Source organism: Cornus florida, unplaced genomic scaffold (assembly GCF_030987335.1).
Source record: "Cornus florida cultivar Cherokee Brave unplaced genomic scaffold, ASM3098733v1 CherokeeBrave_3.0.0_Hap2_Chr11, whole genome shotgun sequence".
Lineage (NCBI taxonomy): Eukaryota > Viridiplantae > Streptophyta > Magnoliopsida > Cornales > Cornaceae > Cornus > Cornus florida.
The window spans coordinates 65876343-65896597 of NW_026775581.1; the positions used below are offsets into that span (position 1 = coordinate 65876343).

At 38.1% G+C, this 20255-nt stretch overlaps 1 protein-coding gene across 1 annotated transcript; it reads left to right on the plus strand.

The window, feature by feature from the left end:
* The first annotated feature begins 1363 nt into the window (after positions 1-1363).
* On the plus strand, positions 1364-19643 carry LOC132281220 (TMV resistance protein N-like). The gene is made up of 5 exons (XM_059782943.1): positions 1364-2052; positions 14948-16037; positions 16180-16455; positions 16546-17637; positions 17743-19643. The coding sequence occupies exons 1-5, from the start codon at positions 1445-1447 to the stop codon at positions 18427-18429; spliced, it is 3753 nt and encodes a 1250-aa protein (XP_059638926.1). The 5' UTR covers positions 1364-1444; the 3' UTR covers positions 18430-19643.
* The last annotated feature ends 612 nt before the right edge of the window (positions 19644-20255 follow it).

The window sequence follows — 20255 nt, forward strand, 5'->3', positions numbered from 1 at the left end:
ATAATATGTAATTAATAATATATATATATATATATATATATATGTATACAGTTTAATTCGATTTTCAATAGTTCTCACAGGTCTGAAATAAGAATCGAACCGAAAGTCTACTGTTCTAGATTTTCAGAACCAGAACCGAAGTTCCGGTTCAGTTCAGTTTGGTTCCACGATTTCATAATTTTTTTGTATACTTTTATGAAAAAAAAAAAAAAATTAAAAAATAAAATAATATTTAAAGTTGTGAAAATTTCGTTACAATCTTCACTACCCACACCAAGTTTAAGGCACTAGGAGAGGAGCATCTGTTGAAGGTGCACTCGGCACGACTACTTGACTAGTGGGTAGGCATCTTGTTTTGATTACAAATTACTTTTTTATGCATGCTTTTAAACTTTTCCGCATGGGTTATAGCTCTGTGAAAAAAAATAAAAAAAATTAGTGTAACAGGCTTTTTGAACATGGCCTGTCATATGACTTTGAATTTTCGGACTCTCTTTGTATTCTCAATGCTCCATATATATATATATATATAAACAAACAAGGGTAAAGTGTACTAAAGCCCTTTAAATTTTTTTCTCTTTCTCAGTAAACCCTCTTAAACTTTAAAAAATACACTTAGCCCCCTAAATTTTTTCATTTGTTACAAATAATCTGATAATTAACGGTGAGTTGAGGCACGTGACTCATGGGTGTTGGTCAAAATTTAAAATACCATATATACCCTTATGACTATTATATATTGACCTTTTATATGTATTCATCAAGATACACACATTCGAACTAGAGATACTACCTACATTGTTAAACTATTGGCATGATTGGGATGAGAGTTGTTTGTTGGGAGGACATGTTTGGCGCGCTATAAATTGTTGCTCAGTCATTGTTCCATTTTGATACACCAGAAGTTAATGATAAGATTACTTTGACTAGATATCACTTCTTTATTAGTTCTGGAGATTACATAGCCACATCAACTTCCAAACAACAAAATAAAATCCATACGGGGCCGTTCAAGTAAGGGCTAAACGGTTACTTCCCTTTTCCTTTAACGATTACTTGACAGATGATAACTGGTTGCAATAAAATGATAATTTAAGAGAGTTTTGTTTAGTTCAGGAGGTTTCTTGCAATTGAATTATACTTCAGGGCAGGAGAGTTTAGTACACTTTACCCAATAAACAATTGCATGGCTGTGAAAGCTGTTGAAAAGCACTTATCCAGCACAACTTTAGCTTAATTTAAATTCGAGTTTTTCAAAAAATCACACCTGCAAGCCACTTTCGAAAATGACAGATTAGTAAGTACTTTATTATCATAGTATGATACTATATGCTTGAAGTACGTGAAGGAAAGTGATAAAAACTGATTTATTGTGACACTCAATGTTCTTGATTGAGGCTAGAAGATCTAAATCATCCTCGACCAAACATGGAGTGTTTTTCAGATGAATTTGAGGAAGAACTACTCTAAACAATTCACTCCTTCTGCATACCCCTCAAATTCTTCACACAATCACAGGCCTTTTTGGTTCCCAACAATGGCTTCCACAAGCACAAACACTGCATCATCCTCTTCTACCCCTACCCCTAAATCAAAATACGATGTATTCTTGAGCTTCCGAGGGGAAGACGTTCGCAAGAACTTTGTAGACCATCTGTTTGCTGCTTTGTCTCGGAGTGGAATCTACACCTTCAAAGATGACGAACAACTTAGAAGAGGGGAAGAAATTTCACCCGCACTCTTGAAAGCAATCGAAGAATCGAGTATCGCTCTCATCGTGTTCTCCAAACGCTATGCTTCCTCCAAGTGGTGTTTGGATGAACTGGTGAAAATCATTGAATGCAAGGAGAAGATGGGGCAAACAGTTGTTCCAATCTTCTATGATGTGGATCCTTCGCAAGTGCGGAAACAAACAGGGAGCTTTGCAGCAGCTTTTAGAAAACATGAAGAAGATTTGAGTGGGAAGATGCAGGAGAAGGTGCAAAGATGGAAGACAGCTCTTGAAGAAGCAGCCAATATAGCCGGACATAATCTACAGGATACTGCAAATGGGTAATCTCCAGAAATTCACTCTACTTTAATTTTCTAGTTAGCCTTTTGCTGTTTTATTCAATCTCATTATGCATCATGAATTTAAACATAAAAAAAAAAAAAAATAGGAATTGATTTGGATTGGAATTTCACTTGACTAGAATTCTATTGTTAAGATCAAGTATGGAATTCATTTGAAACTGAATCCCTTTTTATTACGTTATCCAAATCAAAAAATAAAATAATCAAAAACTCTAAAATTTGTTCATATTAATATTATAAAAAAAATATTCTTGCCAAGTGACAGCATATCCATTTTGTATTGTAGTTGGAGGTGGGGATCAAAATATTACCTTATTCTTCAAGAGTTTAAAAGGAAAAAATAGTAGGAGGAAGCTGCTAAGCCTAACCAAACTATTGGGACAGCAGAAATGAACACACATGGAGATCCAAGAACAAATAATAAACCAATCACATAAGAACATGAAGTTTTACTAGTTCGGCAGTTATAGGATAATATTGATTTCATTGTAGTTTTTTATTTATTTTTAAATATTACAACCGTAGAGAATACCTGGCCAATACCGGACTCTGTACCTACCTCTCACTTTAGGGTCTCGTGGTCAATACCCGAGCTTTTCACTTGTACCACTCCACGAGACTTCGTCCTTCCATCCATTCTACTAACCACTAACCACATCTCTAGGCGCTGTTTGACATAAAGGACCAGAGACCCTCACACATCCATCAGCTGCCTCACAAGCTACATCTCTTTCAATCTCAAAAGTCTCAGCTCATAACCTAAATATCTATATAATTCTTTGTTGGACAAGGATTATAATTCCTTGGAACCCACTTATAACCCCAACAAGAATTTTCATAAACAAAATATAAGCCTAAACTAGAAATATGACAGTGGAGAAGAACTTTTAGAAGATGTGTAGACTTTGGGGGAATAATATATAGATGGGAGAACATGTTGCTACTTATTTATATTTATTTGTACATAGAGAGAAAGGGCATAGGGAACAACTATTCTTAGTTCGAAAGAAGGATCACAGGTTTAATGTTGGCGTCTATTGCATTTATCAAAGAACAAAAAAATATTGATGTTTTAGGACTCGATATCCTTTGTTTCTTCTTTAATGTTGATGTCAATTGGATTTATCGAAGAATGAAAAAATCTTGATGTTGATTGGACCTGATACCCTTTGCTTCTTACATTATAGTCATGCTATTTGAATCAAAATCTCTATAGATTTCCTCCACACTCTCAATTTTTTGTTTGTCTATTTTTATTTCTCCATAAATAGTTATGATGATCCACTGTTTTAAATTCTTCATATGATTATGCAACGACTCGAGCTCGGGGATCCGAATTGTTAATCGGGTCCTTACCCGAACCCGAGATAATCTAAGGGCATTACCGTCCTTTGCTATGTTAATGCATAACCTGTACCTCATCCCAAGGTAACAACATAGTTCAAACATGTTTTCAATAGCCAATACAAAATAATCCAAGTTACTTCAATTTGCATCAAATGGTTCAAAGTTATACATTACAAGGCCACCACTTCAAGGTTATACATATCATACAATGCTTTATAAAAATGGAATTCTAATTATAGAGACAACCAAAAAATAGCCCTCAAGTCCAACTATGTCTGTGATGGAATGTCGTCCGCCACTTCCTTCCCAAGACCTGAAATTATTAATATAAGGGGTGAGGACAACCGCTCCGTAGGAGATGCCTAAGACACATCTCTTAATGACCCCCCCTGAATCTACATAAAGCATAGAGTAAAGATATTCGGAATCATGTCATTCAAGGGAAACACAACAACAACAACAACGACAACAACGACAACAATATACAGGCCATCCAACCGTAGATGCACAATGTATGCCAATGGAGTGTAATGATATGCCAATGTCGCTCCCCATTTCAAAACATTTCCGTTTCACCATTCCAAACAGTTAATGCAACCCGACCCATAGCAGCTCTATGGCGACACGAGAGAAGGGCTGGCTAGCTAACCCTGACCACATGGCATCTCCAAGGCGTTGTTTTGGGCCTAGGTAGCTCAACCATGGTATGGTCTCTCCGTAGTTCCCTCTAGATCACATTAACACCACGGACCACTAGGTAGTTCCAGGGTGACCGGATTTTCGCAAACCACTTTTCAAAATATTTTCCCAAAATGATTTTTTATTTCTTTTCAAAACAATTTTCCCTTTTTCTTGCCCAATGCAATGCATAAATGCTTCATGCTTTCAATATCATGCCAATAATAATTTTTTTTATACACTTCATTCAAATTCAACAACATTGCATTCTTATAAGAAACTCATAAGAAAATATATCATGTTTTGACATAATAAAAATTTAGCATTCTAAACATACAAGACAAACAATAATTTTAATTTAGCATGCTTCATCATAATTTGACAACTAACACATAGTGATTCACTTTGTAAACAAAACATAGAAATTATATGTATACAACATAAGACCCAAAGAATTCCAACACAACCAAGGCATGTTTATATAACAATTTTGAGAAAATAACTCACAAAGCTTAAATAAATGGGTATTAGAACACCCCTACCTCAATTTAGAGAAAAAGTCTCAAATCAGCCCAAGAATTTGAAAAGTTGTCCAATCGAGAATCTGCTCCGATCAAATCATAGCCCTCATCGAGCTCGTCAACTTTGCCTTCAATGGCAAAGTTGAAATCTCACAAGAGAATGATGAAATCAAGCTTTGAAGTGATGAAGAAAAGAAAAAAGAAAAAGAAACGCGAAGATGTAGAGAGAGAAGAAGAAACTGGTGCACGAAATGAAGAAAAGGAGTGGTCAGTTAATGACCTTATGGTCATTGCAATGACCAAATGAAATGGTAGGCCCCACTAAAACAAAATATCTAATTTTGTAACTTTATGCCCATATATACATATACACTTATGCTTCAACACTTAATAACTACATAACCTCATAAAAATGCATCAAATAATAATGTATGAAATGCAATGATTCTGAAAAATAGTCCCCGTGCTCAACAACTTCAGTAGCGGGTCCCGCATGGGACCTCCCGGCTCGAAAAACTAAAAAATGCTAAAATGGCAAACAATGCATTTCTAAGAGTCTCGAATTCAAAGAAATGCCCCAATCAATTCTTGGGACTCATCCGGAACACCCCACGGTGTCTAGCATGCAAAACGAGGCGATAAAAATAAAAATCCGAAAAATCGAAAAAAAATTCTTGAAAATAGGAAAATTGAGAAACATTACAATCTACCCTCCTTAAAAAGATTTCATTCTCAAAATCTACTCTCCTTAAAGAAGGAGGCCCACAGCCACACACCTTCCTGAGAAACACCTCACAAAACCGCAAGACTATAAGCTCTACAACCTCTTTGCATTTGACACCAGACGTCAATAGGCAATCACACACCACAGCCACTAAAACACAATGCTGACTACCTTACGAGGGTACTCATCACTCACAACATCATGACACAATTCCGCTGGATTCTATGCCCGACTCAAAACGGACATCGGTCAACTCTAGACTACTACGCAAGGTTCCAAAGCCCGAAAGAAGAACGGTCACCAGACCACCGAAAATGACAACATCTAACTCAACTCATTCTTTAAAGGACACACAAAATCCCAGACAAGGAACCCCGTCCATCTCAAAATCAAGCTCAAACCCAAATCCACAGATCTCTGTCAGACCAAGCACTCGCTATCTAACACATAGCTGTATCATCACATATTCGCACTGGTAACTACCACCTGCACTACATGGCAACCATTATACTTAACATCTTCAAGATGTCTAAACAACAAATCTCCTAACACCACATAAACACGAGTCACTTAAATACACAACGTACTAACAAGCATTACGGACACAACTCCCCAAAACAAGATCTTCAATAATCAATAGTCATACCACAAACCTTCATCGGACACTTGGTCCTACCTAGCACACCTCATCACCCGAGACAAATCATCTGAATTCGCGTAATCACACTGATACAACGCACAATATGATGCTCTCACTATCCTTGACAAGTCGAAATAATCATTGATTTTTGACCCGACATCGTACTAAAGAGGGACTGATTCAGGAGAAATGGTTGGCCATGTAACGACCCGAACCCGTGGGTCCGAACAGTTAACCGGGTCCTTACCCGAACCCGAGGTCAACTAAGGGCAATACCGTCCTTTCCTACACTCATCGGTTATACTGAATTCATTACTAGGCCTAAAGTGCTCCAAAATTACATATTAGAAGGAGAGGGTCAGAGGTGGTCAAAGGGCAAGATCAGCCGGCTGGTGGCCATTCATCGGCAGGCTGAAACTGCATACTTGGCCGGTTGACTGAGATGGTCAGTCGGTCGAAATGATCCTCAAATTTGCAAACTCTAGGGACTTTGCTAAAGTGGTTCATTGGTCAACTGAAAGTGAAGTTCGGCTGGTTGATAAAGGAGGTTCGGTTGGCTGGTAGTGAGTTCAGCCGACCGAAACAAGGTTTCTCAGGACTTAACTCTCTGGAATGCTAAAATGTGCACTGTCAGCTGGTTGGTAGTCCTTGTCAGCCGGCCGACAGCCCTGGGAAGCTGCTATCTGTAGCACACAACATCTGAAATGCTAAGCTCTTTATGAGCCAACCTGATAGACAACCTAAGTCCGAAATCACGGCAGCAATCTATACCATCCCTCCATCATAATCATCATCATGAGAGAAATAGGAAATCCAAATACATTACATTCACTCAAAATATACGACACTGTAATTCTTACATACCCCAATGGTTATATACAAAAAAAATGATTCTAAATATATTACGTATCGCAAAATGATACATTTACAGTTAGTGCTTTACAAAATGGGGTTTAGATACAAAAGATAGCAAAGAAGTCGGTCCTCTAATCCAAGCTAGGGCGGTGGTGGATTATCATCCGCCACTTCTTTTCCATTTTTTGAAAAATGTAAATAAATAGAGGGGTGAGCATAAGTTCAGTAGGAGGTGCCTAAGACACACCTCTTGTGACCCCGTGAATCCATAAAATGAATACAAATAAGAAAAACGGGATTATGCCATGACGGGGTAAACTTAGCAACAATATCAACAATCACGAGTCAAAATCGTAATGAATCGTGCCATGCAATGGGATGTAATGTCATGCAATGTCGCTCCTTATTTTCCAAGACCTTTTTCCATCGTCATTTCCAAACTGTTAGTGAAACCCGTCCCATTGCAACTCCATGGCGGCACGAGACGAGGATTGGCTAACTGTCCCTGACCCATGGCAACTCCATGGCGTCATTTGGGGTCCAGGTAACTCAACCACGCTAGGGCAGTCTCCCTAGTACCCTCTAGGTCCCACTAACGCCACGGTCCCTAAGTAACTCCTAGATGGCTGGGTTTTCGCAAACCCTTTCATCAAAACTTTTCCCCAAAACCCCTTTTTTTATTTCTTTTCAAACATCCTTCCCCATTTCTTTCCCAATGAGTGCATGAGTGTTTCATACATTTCAATGCAATGCCAAATGGAGAATTTTATTCCTTACAAGTCAAATATTTACACTATACATGACTTACGGAAAATTCATAGAAATATACATCATGCTTCGAAAACACAAAATTCAGCACTTAATACACAATAAGGCATGGAATATAGTCATTTAAACATACTTTCTCATACAACATCAACTACACACAATTATATACTTCATTTAGAGCAATTCAATCATTTTAAAAGAAAATCAACACAAATTAGCATGCTAGACAACAAATCAAGAAGGTTAATTCACAAAGAAACAAGAAATTGTGCATTAGAAACCACTACCTCAAGCTAGATGAAAACCCCCAATTCCAAGCCCTAGAATTTGAAATTCCTAAGGTGCACCAAAAACACTTTTGCTCCGATCAAATCGAAGATCTTGATGAGCTCTCCGACTTGCCACAAACGGCACTAAAAATTTCTCAAAGATGAGAGAGAAATCAAGGTTTGAAGCTTGAAGGAAAAATAAAAGAAAAAGAGAATGAGGGGGAGAGAGAGATTCATAGAGGGAGGGAGGAATGAGAAAAAGTGAGGCCAAAATGGTTTCTTGGCCCTTTCTTAAAAAAAAAGTGGGTCCCCCAAAAAGATTTTTCTTTTTCCATTAATTTCCACCACAAACATATATATATATATATATATATATGCACATATTAAATCACAACCACATATTAATCATTTAAGTAAATAAATATATGTAATAAAATAATGTATGAAATGTAGTGGACCCAAACAAAACCCCCGTATGCAATAATTCCGGTAACGAGTCCCCAGTCCGAAAAATAGAAAAATGCCGAAATGGCCACCGATACATTTCCAAGAGTTCTAAACTCAAAGAAATGTCTCAAACAACTCTCGGACACACCCAGCACACTGCACGATGTTCGGTACGCAAAACGAGAAAAGACAAAAATACTCTCAGGAAAAGAAATTTCCAGAAAATGGAAAATGGCAAAATTTAGAAACATCACAAGCTAGGCCATTCTCATCATCGATTCGGTCTCAACACAGACGTCGTTCCTATTCTCAGGTCCAAACCTCAAACACAATCTCACACAGTCCACAAAACAACCATGAGATCCACTCACCAATAATCCATCACTCTACGTAATCCTCAACAATTATACCGTCACATACTTGGTCTAAAAATCTCAATCATGCCTTAATCACACAACCCATAACAAGCTAAAAATAACACGGCACCAAACGCCACAATCATCGACCAGCATAAAAGCTCTCCAATCTCTTCATAACACCCATACCAGGTAAACAATTCCATAATATCATTTGATTCAATTCTTACCTCATCAAAACTCACAGTACGACTATCTCATGCCCAAAATCTCAAAACTAAAATCAATCATTCCTATCATTCCTCAACGAAATCCCACATTCACTTCTCTAACTACATAGTACTAAATCGATAACAACATCTGTCCTTAAGACACTACTCGAACCCAACGTCTATGTAAACATCCGAGTACATGACTCACATCACATCACCTAATTGTCCTCGAATTCACAGTTCACGACACGTTCCCTTGCCATCACCGCTAGTACCAGACACTAAGAATACAAAATCCCTAATCAGCAACTTATGTCTCCTGTACCACCGGTCAAAACCACTCTTAGAACAAGCACCACTAAAACCAAAGACCCCACCTCCCTCTGTGGAAGTGAGTCAATTAATACAACCAAACCTTTACCGATGAACTCTAACAATATAACAAACCACACACGGGTCCGCCCATCCGCGGACGTGTACAACTTCTAAATGGAGAACAAGTTTCACAACAAACGACGTCCTTGTCGGGACCAAAAAAAATGGCAGGGTAACAAACCCCGCTCTCACAAGAGACTGACGACTCGTACCTGAATGCACCTGACACCCTATCACACTCTGCTGACCAATCGTCCAACTGTGGACACTTAACCTCACATGAGATGAACTGAACTCCTTACACATTTGGAGAAGAACCAACCGGATACCCATACAAAACTACGAACTCAAATCTAGGTGATCTCGCCGCTAACGGACTTTCATACACTATCAACACCGGAACCTTGCATACGCTACACCGCGATACCCATGCTAACCAAAACAAATCAGGTTCATACCACCCATTCGTCGAGTACTAGGGTACATCCCATAATATGACCATCAGATGAGAGCATCAATGCTCACGACATACTAACACTAGGAACGATCATTGTACGTTGGACGCCGCGTCCCGTTCTACCTAGAATTAGCCACTCCCAATCGATAACCTCTATGTCGTGAAACGACACCTTGACACCTATTCCATCTCTACCTTCCCAGGCGACACTGCCTCAACCACCGTGTTCACAACACCCGTGACCTCAGTCATAGCAACCCACAAGATTCGTCAAAAGAAAAAGGTTCCTATATGGCAACATCGCCCTCACTGGCTCTAAGGACTAAATCGTCCATAATCGCCTCGACTGACGCGCAACCCCATCACCTACCTAATAACATAAGATAAACAACTTATACTCTCTAATCCACCCTCGGATCATGCCTTAAACAGTTTTGCTTATTGGCACTAAAACATCACACCATAACACCTTTATTACCATTCTTCCTGAATGACAACTCGAACCTCTCCTCCTACCGGATCAACAAGCTATCACCAAACGATTCTTCCTCAAACATCCTTAGGATAACACCATCAAAACAAGAAAGTATGCATTACCCTCAATACTCCCCATAACGACCACTACTACCACTAGAAAAGAACCTCTATACGGCAATGCCATGCCGACAAATCTCAAAAAGGAAAAATGAGCACTGAAACCAAAGTGCTTAATACCTAACTGTCTCTTCAAAACCATCTACAACACAATCAGTCACCAACACTTAACCGGTTACTCAAACTGCTCTTCCCAAGACAATCTACGCGCCTAGTCAAAATAACTTCACGCCCTAAGTTCAACATCAATACCTCTCCTCTTCACCATTCCTCAGAATACCCTTGGCCCCGACAAAAATCAAATGGGGCTACTAGCTAAACCTACGAGATCACTCTCTTCCCAAACATTCAAATCAACTGTCTATCTCTTTGGATCCTTAAACAACAAGTACTACCTCCGATACTCCAGACGCAATTTAAAATACAACGCTAATCCACAGCTTTCAATTTCTAAAACACAATCCATTTGATAACACAGTACCCATCATCTATCACTTCATTCACAAACGACCAAGCACTCCAATGACCATACCTACCTGCCTTACTGTGCAATCCCGCATTACACCGCCAAAACTGACCACTATACACCACTTCGAGACTCTCTCGACAACCGTGCCAACCTATTGCCCCGCTTATCAACTGAGCCATGCAATCAACTTTTCGAGAGTCAATTACTTGCAACACACTCTTGTAGCTTCCCAAAATGGGAATCCCTCTCGACTAATAGTCTCTAAAACAGACTCTTACAAAACCATGAAATGAACTACATCTAGCAGTCGGTCACCCAGCACTGGCATGACTCCAGTCAATGCCTACGTCACCCTAGACTTACAGAGCCCAACTAGTCCCCTCAATAATCATAACCAACACGCTTCCTTGGACTGTACCAGAATATCCAAAATACACGTCTACAACCCATAGACTACACTCGCGACTCTAGCAACTGCTATCACACCCACCACAAATCGGCTCGAAGAGAATCTCCGTACCAAACTGTGGCCTAAGTCACGAACACTAACCTCTAAAAGTCATACATACCTCGCGAAAACCTCACATCGTGCACTTGACATCCACAGTCACCAAAACCCGTACGCTAATACATGAAACCCATGCACCTCACCCTGGACACCTAACTATGCAACACACAATCAATCTAAGGTCATACCCCGAGCACCACACCACATATAAAACAACACGAAAACATAAACAACCACGCACCGAATAGCCCAATCCAAGAGCTAAAGACTTATGTCATTTGTTTGATAAGAACTAGTGCCCAACAATCCTAGAGCAACTGAGTTCCTCGTCTACTCAGGTCAAAACTCACACAACCATCTACGTCGCAGCAAGTGCTCAACCACACTAGCAACCATCCCATACTCAATCGCATACTCCTATACATGCATATATATATATATATATATATATATAACCGGAACATAAACCTTGACACAACCGTATCCCATCACATCCATTTAAACAACGTGTCCATTAAATCATTCTATGAATATAAACATCCCGTTCATCCTCATCATGCTTCCATATAATACACACTTGCACAAATCGTGCTCGACTGTCCATTACATTACGATGCACAACATACTTGTCATAATCCATACTCACTACTTGTCATCTTATCTTATAAGACATAACAACATAAACCGTGCCTACCACTTGCTATTACCGCTTATATCATACTTGTCATCTTATTATGTATAACATGCTTTCAAATTACATACACCTTTCATTTACATGGGTAGGCCACATAACTATTCTGTAGTCATGGCCATGTAACACATAGGAAGTAAGCATGTCCTTTAAAATCATAACGCGTAAACAAGTAGCAAGTAGGCATGCTCCTTAATATAGTAAACACGTAAAAACAAAACATGCAATTAATGCAGGTTAACTTTTCACCCCATTTAGGTAAGCCAGTACCCGTCGTCCGAAAGGTATTCGAACCTAAAGCTCTGATACCAAATTTGTATCGACCCGAACTTGGAAGTCCGAATCGCTAACCGAGTCCTTACCTGAACCCGAGGTCATCTAAGGGCATTACCGTTCTTTCCTATGTCAATGCATAACCTGTACCTCATCCTAAGGTAACAACATAGTTCAAACATGTTTTCAATGGCCAATACAAAATAATCTAAGTTACTTCAATTTGCATCAAATGGTTCAGAGTTGTAGATTACAAGCAACCACTTCAAGGTTATACATATCATACAATGCTTTACAAAAATGGAATCCTAATTATAGAGACAACAAAAAAATAGCCCTCAAGTCCAACTATGTCTGTGATGGAACGTCGTCCACCACTTCCTTCCCAAGACCTGAAATTATTAATATAAGGGGTGAGCACAGCTACTTAGTAGGAAGTGCCTAAGACATACCTCTTAATGACCCCGTGAATCCACACAAAGCATAGAGTAAGATATACGGGATCATGTCATTTAGGGGAAACACAAAAACAGCTACGACAACAATATATAGGTCATCCAACCATATATGCACAATGTATGCCAATGAAGTGCAATGATATGCCAATGTCGCTCCCCATTTCAAAACATTTCCGTTTTACCATTCCAAACCGTTAATGCAACCCGACCCATAGCAGCTCTATGGCGTCACGAGAGAAGGGTTGGCTAGCTATCCCCGACCACATGGCATTTCCAAGGCGTTGTTTCGGGCTTAGGTAGCTCAACCATGCTAAGGTCTCTCCGTAGTTCCCTTTAGATCACATTAACACTACGGACCACTAGGCAGCTCCTAGGCGCCCGGGTTTTCGCAAACCATTTTTCAAAACATTTTCACAAAATGATTTTTCATTTCTTTTCAAAACAATTTTCCCTTTTTCTTGCTCAATGCAATGCATGAATGCTTCATGCTTTCAATATCATGCCAATAATAATTATTTTTTATTTTTTTTATTTTTTATACAGTTCATTCAAATTCAACAACATTGCATGCTTATGAGAAGCTCACAAGAAAATATATCATGTTTTGACATAATAAAAATTCAGCATTCTAAACATACAAGACAAGCAATAATTTTAATTTAGCATGCTTCATCACAATTGGACAGCTAAAACATAGTAATTCACTTTGTAAACAAAACATAGAAATTATATGTATACAACATAAGACGCAAATAATTCCAACACAACCAAGACATGTTTATATAATCAATTTGAGAAAATAACTCACAAAACTCAAAGAAATGGGTATTAGAACACCCTACCTCAATTTAGGGAAAAAGCCCCAAATCAGCCCAAGAATTTGAAGTCTCAAAGTGGTCCAATCGGGAATTGGCTCCGATCAAATCGTAGCCCTCGCCGAGCTTGTCAACTTTGCTATTGAAGGCAAAGTTGAAATCTCTCAAGAGGATGATGAAATCAAGCTTTGAAGTGACAAAGAAAAGAAAAAAGAAAAAGAAAAGAGAAAAAGAAAAGAGAAGCTGTAGAGAGGGAAGAAGAAACTGGTGCACGAAATGAAGAAAAGGAGTGGTCAGATAATGACCTTATTCTAATGACCAAATGTAATGGTAGGCCACCGAAACAAAATATCTAATTTGTCACTTTATGGACATATACACATACACTTATGCTTCAACACTTAATAACTACATAACCACATAAGAATGCATCAAATAATAATGTATGAAATGCAATGATCCCGAAAAATAATCCCCGTGCTTAACAACTCTGGTAGCAGGTCTCGCCTAGGACCTTCCGGCCTGAAAAATTAAAAAATGCCAAAATGGCAAACGACGCATTTCTAAGAGTTCCGAACTTAAAGAAATGCCCCAATCAACTCTCGGGACTCACCCGGCACACCTCGTGGTGTCCGGCACGCAAAACGAGGCGATTAAAATAAAAATCCGAAAAATTGAAAAAATTTTCCCGAAAATTAGAAAATAGAAAAATTGAGAAACATTACAGATTAGAAACCGTCAAATTTTGAACTAACATAAATTAATAGTTTGTATATATTTATATAAAGACTGTCCTATAGCTAGTTTTAAAATTAAAATTTCTCATGATTTTGTAAGGTTTTAGTCATGTGCATTGAGCATATCCATTTTACTAGTATTTATAAAAGGGGGATCTCAAACACAAATTTTTTCTCTCCATGGTTTCTTTATGTCACTTGGAACTCAATTGTAATTCCTAATACTAAATCATTCAACACTTGAATTTCTAGACCTACATTCGGATAAAGTTCAATTTTGTTTATTCTATCCGAAAGTATGCTATTCTCCTGTCTTTTGAAAAGTGTCAAATAGTACTTTCAAACCTGAAAGGCATATAACAATTCTTTTCAGCTCTTCAGGACAAGGTGTTCAATATTTGGGAAAACCAGAGGTACTTTTGTTCTTTGTAATCAATGTACTTTCCAAAGTAAGATAGCTAGTGTTTGAACCAGGTCAACATACCTACCTAAAACCTAATACATAGGTGTCAATACACTTAGATCTATTGTTCCATCCGTTACTCTGAACCATCCATTTGTAATCAATTTGTGTATGTTTAGTTCCAAAAACAAAATTTAACTATCGCAACATCTATTAATTTTCTGTCTCATTATGATTTATTCCAACTCACCATATAGGCAACTTTCTAACTTTACAGGCATGAGGCAAGATTTATCCAACAAATTATTGAAGATATTTTCAGCAAACTGAACCATTTAATTCCAATTGTTGCTGATGATCTGATTGGGATAGAGTCCAGTGTGGAGGAAGTGAAATCATTGTTACATATGGAGTTGAATGATGTTCGCTCTGTAGGTCTATGGGGAATGGGGGGCATAGGAAAGACGACTATTGCCCAAGCTGTTTTTGATCGGATTTCCCAACAGTTTGACGGTAGATGCTTTCTTGCAAATGTTAGAGAAATCTCAAAAAAGAAAGGTTTGGAAGCTTTACAGAAACGACTACTTTCAGATATCTTATATCAAAGTAATATAAAGATTACATCTGTTGGTGGAGAACTAAATATGATAAAGAACATGCTGTGTCGCAGACGAGTTCTTCTTGTTGTTGATGATGTGGATCAACTAGAACAACTACAAGTGTTCGCAAAGGTTGATTGGTTTGGTTCTGGGAGTAGAATCATCATAACTACAAGAGATGAACATCTGCTTACCACTCATGGAGTGACTAAAATATACAATGTGAAGGCATTGGAAAGTGGTGAAGCTCTTCAGCTCCTTTCTTGGAAAGCTTTTAATCAAAGATTTCCTTCTGAAGGTTATTTGGAGCTCTCAAACCAGGTAGTAGATTATGCCCGTGGGCTTCCATTAGCCCTTATAATTTTGGGTTCTTTTCTATATGGTAGAACAACTCATGAATGGAAAAGCACATTGAGTAAGCTGCTCACAATTCCTAACAAAGAAATTATTCAAGTGCTTAAAATCAGTTTCGACGGACTAGATGAAATGCAGAAGGAAATTTTCCTTGATATTGCATGTTTCTACAAAGGGGAAGACAAGAGTTATGTAGAAAGAATACTCGAGAGTTGCGGCTTCTTCCCAGGGATTGAAATGCCTGTTCTTATAGAAAAGTCTCTCATAAATGTTTCGGAAAATAGGCTTTGTATGCATGATTTGATACAAAAAATGGGTTGGTATATTGTTGATCAAGAATCTCCTGAGGAACCTGGAAAACGTAGCAGGTTGTGGCGCCCTATGGATATTCGTTTAGTGTTGGCAGGAAATACGGTAAGATGATGGTTTGTGAAAAAAAAAAAAAAGCAGTTCTTTTATACTAAATTTTATTGAAGAAGCCACAGTTTTATTATCCGAAGAGACATTTCATATTATATTGTGTTGTTTACTTATGGTTTGTGTTACTGGTTGTTAGGGGGCAGAAAAAGTTAAAGGCATAGTCTTGAAACTCTTTGAACTGGAAGATATTGACTGCAGTACGGAAGCCTTCACAAAGATGACCAAATTAAGGGTGCTCATATTGCACAATGTGTTGTTTTCTCATGGTCCTGCACATCTTTCAAATGAGTTGAGGTGGCTTGATTGGCATGCATACCCTTCAAGCTATCTGCCAGCAAGTTTTCGGGCAGAGAATCTTGTTGAACTCAAAATGTGTTATAGCCGCATTGTAGGACTTTGGAAGGAAATAAAGGTATGATCAGTAGTATGTATTATAACTTTATTGAATACTGTCATGTTCGTGAGAGTCAGTTATTCTAATATTTTCCATTTCTTACAACAGCCTCTACCCAAGTTGGAAGTCATCAACCTCAGTCACTCCCATCGGCTATCCAGGACCCTAGACTTCACAGACGTTCCAAAGCTGACGAAACTGGATTTTGAGGACTGTATTAGTTTGGAAGAGGTTCACCCATCCCTCGGAGCTCTCAAGAGGCTTGTTTTATTAAATTTGAGAGACTGCGCAAATCTTAAGAAATTTCCAAGCAATATTCACTCGATATATCTCGAGACTTTTATTCTATCAGGTTGCTTGAAATTAAAAGAGTTTCCAAAATTTGTGGGGGATATGGTATGTTTATCAGAACTTTATTTGGATAGGAGTGCCATAAAAGAATTGCCTTCGTCATCAATTGAACATCTCACTAGCCTTACTTCGATGGATTTGAGTGAATGCAAAAACCTTTCAAGTCTTCCGGAAACCATTTGTGGGTTGAGCTGTCTGAAAACTCTCGAACTCTCTGGCTGCTCAAAACTTAAGGAATTGCCAGAAGGACTGGGAAATTTAAAATGTTTAGTGGAGCTTCGTGCAAATAAAACTGGTATCAAACGACTACCATCCTCCATTACTCTTTTGAAAGAGCTCAAAGTCTTATCCCTTAGTGGATGCAGGGGAACAATGTTGACTCAGTCACCCTTTTGGTTTTTACCAAGGAAACGTGAAGATTCTCTGTGTTTGGTGCTTCCTTCTTTAGCAGGTCTATATTCCTTAACAAAACTTGATCTTAGTGATTGCAATCTGTCTGAAGGAGGGATCCCCAGCGACCTTGGCAGCTTATCCTCTTTGATAGAGTTGAATTTAAGCAGAAACAATTTTGTTAGTTTACCAGCAAGCATCTCCCAACTTTCTCGACTTCTAAGGCTTCATGTAGAAGGCTGCAAGAGGCTAAAAGCATTACCAGAGTTTCCATCAAGTCTTTCTAAATTATTTGCAAAGGATTGCCAATCATTAATAAGCGTTGGAGATCTGTATACAAAGTATGATAAATCACTGTGCTTCGCTACATTCGGAAATTGCTCTAAGCTGTTACAGAATAAAGGGAGTGAAAAGGGGGTTGATATGTTGCTGATATATGCGCGGCAATTTGCGATTGAGGTAACTCTCTCTCTGCCCCTCTTTCTATATATGTGTGTGTGTATATATATATATATATATAATTTATATATATGAATGAATGAATGACATGTTTTCTTGGTGCAGAGAATGCCTCATATGGCGTCTGGTTTGAATATTATTTTGCCGGGAAGAGAGATTCCAGAGTGGTTCGGACATAGGTCTTGGAATATTAAAGCATCTGTGCAACTGCCTCCAGATTGGTATAAGGAGAGAATTTTGGGGATTGCCGTGTGTGTTTTTATTGACTTCCCTACTGAATGTGATTTTGTTCGTATCAAGCTCCAGTTCATAAACCATGAAAATAAATCATATCTTAGTGCCTTGAAACGTTGTGCGACCCCAGCTACAAACTTTGATTTTGGACATGTGTGGCTGACATTTTTTTCAAATCGTGACATTTCGCTTCCTCCCCGTAAGAATCTAAATGAATTTGGCAAATTTGAGGTTGTCCAATATGGGCTTACTTCATTAGATCCACCTGAGATGGGGCCAGAAAGGGAGTGGGGAGTGCGTCTAGTGTACGAGAAAGATGTGATAAATTGGAAGGATGATGGGTTTGATGAATTAAATGGAAGTGCTTGCTCTCATGGTGAAAGCTATAACTTTTCTAATTACTTTTTTCTCCGGAATGAGATCACGCTATATAGAGCACAATGTAAGGGAAGTGCCTGCTCTGACTCTCATGAAGCACAAGGCAATGGAAGTGACTGCTCGGACTCTGATGGTGATGATGAAGCACTGGCCGGTGGAAATGTCTGCTGTGTCTCTTGACTCTGATGATGACTATGATGAGGATGAAGCACTAGCCAGTGGAAGTGGCTGCTCTCAATCTGATGGTGACTATGACAACGATGAAGCACAAGGCAACGGAAGTGTCTGCTCTGACTCTGACAATGATTATGATCACGATGAAGCACTAGCCAGTGGAAGTGGCTGCTCACACTATGACGATGATGACTATGACCACAAAGATGAAGCACAAGACAATGGAAGTGTCTGCTCTGACTCTGATTCTGATTCTGATGATGATGATGAAAGCCCACACGCTAGCAGAGATGAACTTTTTTATGTATTTCTTTGACTGGCTTCTTCTGATGTGAGTTTTTATTTTATTTTATTTTTTTTAATTTATAAAAGTTGATTCCGGATGACATGTTTTTCAAATAGTCAAATTTGGCTTCCTCGGTAAGAATCTAAATGAATTATGCAAATTTGAGGTTTACCAAGATGGCGGATACAAGGCAAGGTAGTGGGGAGTCCGTCTAGAGTACGAGAAAGATGTGATTAGTTGGAAGCATGGGTTTGATGAATTAAATGGAAGTGCCCCACCAAGTTATCACGGTTCTGATTACTATAGCCCCCAGCTACGATCTCGCTATATAGAGCACAATGCAATGGAAGTGGCTGCTCTCACTCTAATGACGCTAGCAGAGATGAATTCAGGGGGTTGATCTATGAGGAGGCAAGTTGTTGCAATGGATGTGGCGTTGAACAGGTAGGGGAGAACTCTTTTTGGGTTTGTTGGTTGACTTTTTGGGTTTTGATTTGCTGCCATTTATGTGGGTTTTAAGGTGATTAGTGATTGATGGTTTGAGTGATTAATTTTTGGGTTTGGATTTGGATTTGCTGCCATGGATTTGGGTTTTTAGGTGATTAATGATTAATTGTTTGAATGATTATTTTTGGTTTTCAATTTGGATTTGCTGCCATGGATGTGGACTTTTTTGTGATTTGATAAGCGCTGAATATTGCTCTTAAACGTGCATATGTTAATGTCTTAATAATTGTTATATTTCGGTTCTTATGTTTGTTTTTATTTATTTGTGTTTTTGTAATTAGGCCGCCTCAAATATTTATAAGATAACTTTTTTTTTTTCCTCCTTTATCTCTCCACCTTGTTCCTGGGATTTTTACTAATACATGGGCTTAAGGCTCAAATACTATCATAAGATGAAGTCAACTTCTTAATTTATCAAGAAAATGAGGAGACTATACAACTTTTTTCTTACAAATGAAAAAACTATTCAATTATTTTTTCTAAAATGGATTATTTTCTACTTTAGACCACACAACAATTTATATTGTTACTTTGACCCAACAAAATATGTTATTATATCATAAAAGCTTTAAAACATAGAATAAGCTTACCGAAAGATCCTTGAACAAACTATTTAATATTTTTTTAAAAATTATTTAATATTTTATTTATACTTTTAAATTAAGATGGATTAATATGGACTTATAGACTTCTTTAGACAAAAGATCTTATATATAAATTAAATTTAACGAAATAGTATAAGTTTTGATACCAAAATTAAGTAGGATCCGACCGGATAGAAGCATGCAAAATTACATAGAATATATTTAACAATTAAATCACAGAAATGATTGTCAAACCTGATAACTCTCTGATAATGTCTTGTAGAAACGCTTAAACACCGACAAAGAACGAACCAGCAAGCCAACAGTTCGAGTCAACTCACAGAAGAAATTGCTAAATTAAAACTAAGGCTACTTGTATTGGTTGGATTCAATAAAATTCTAGGATTTACATTGTCTGGCTAAATAAAATCTATATATTTGATCTTTTTGTCGAC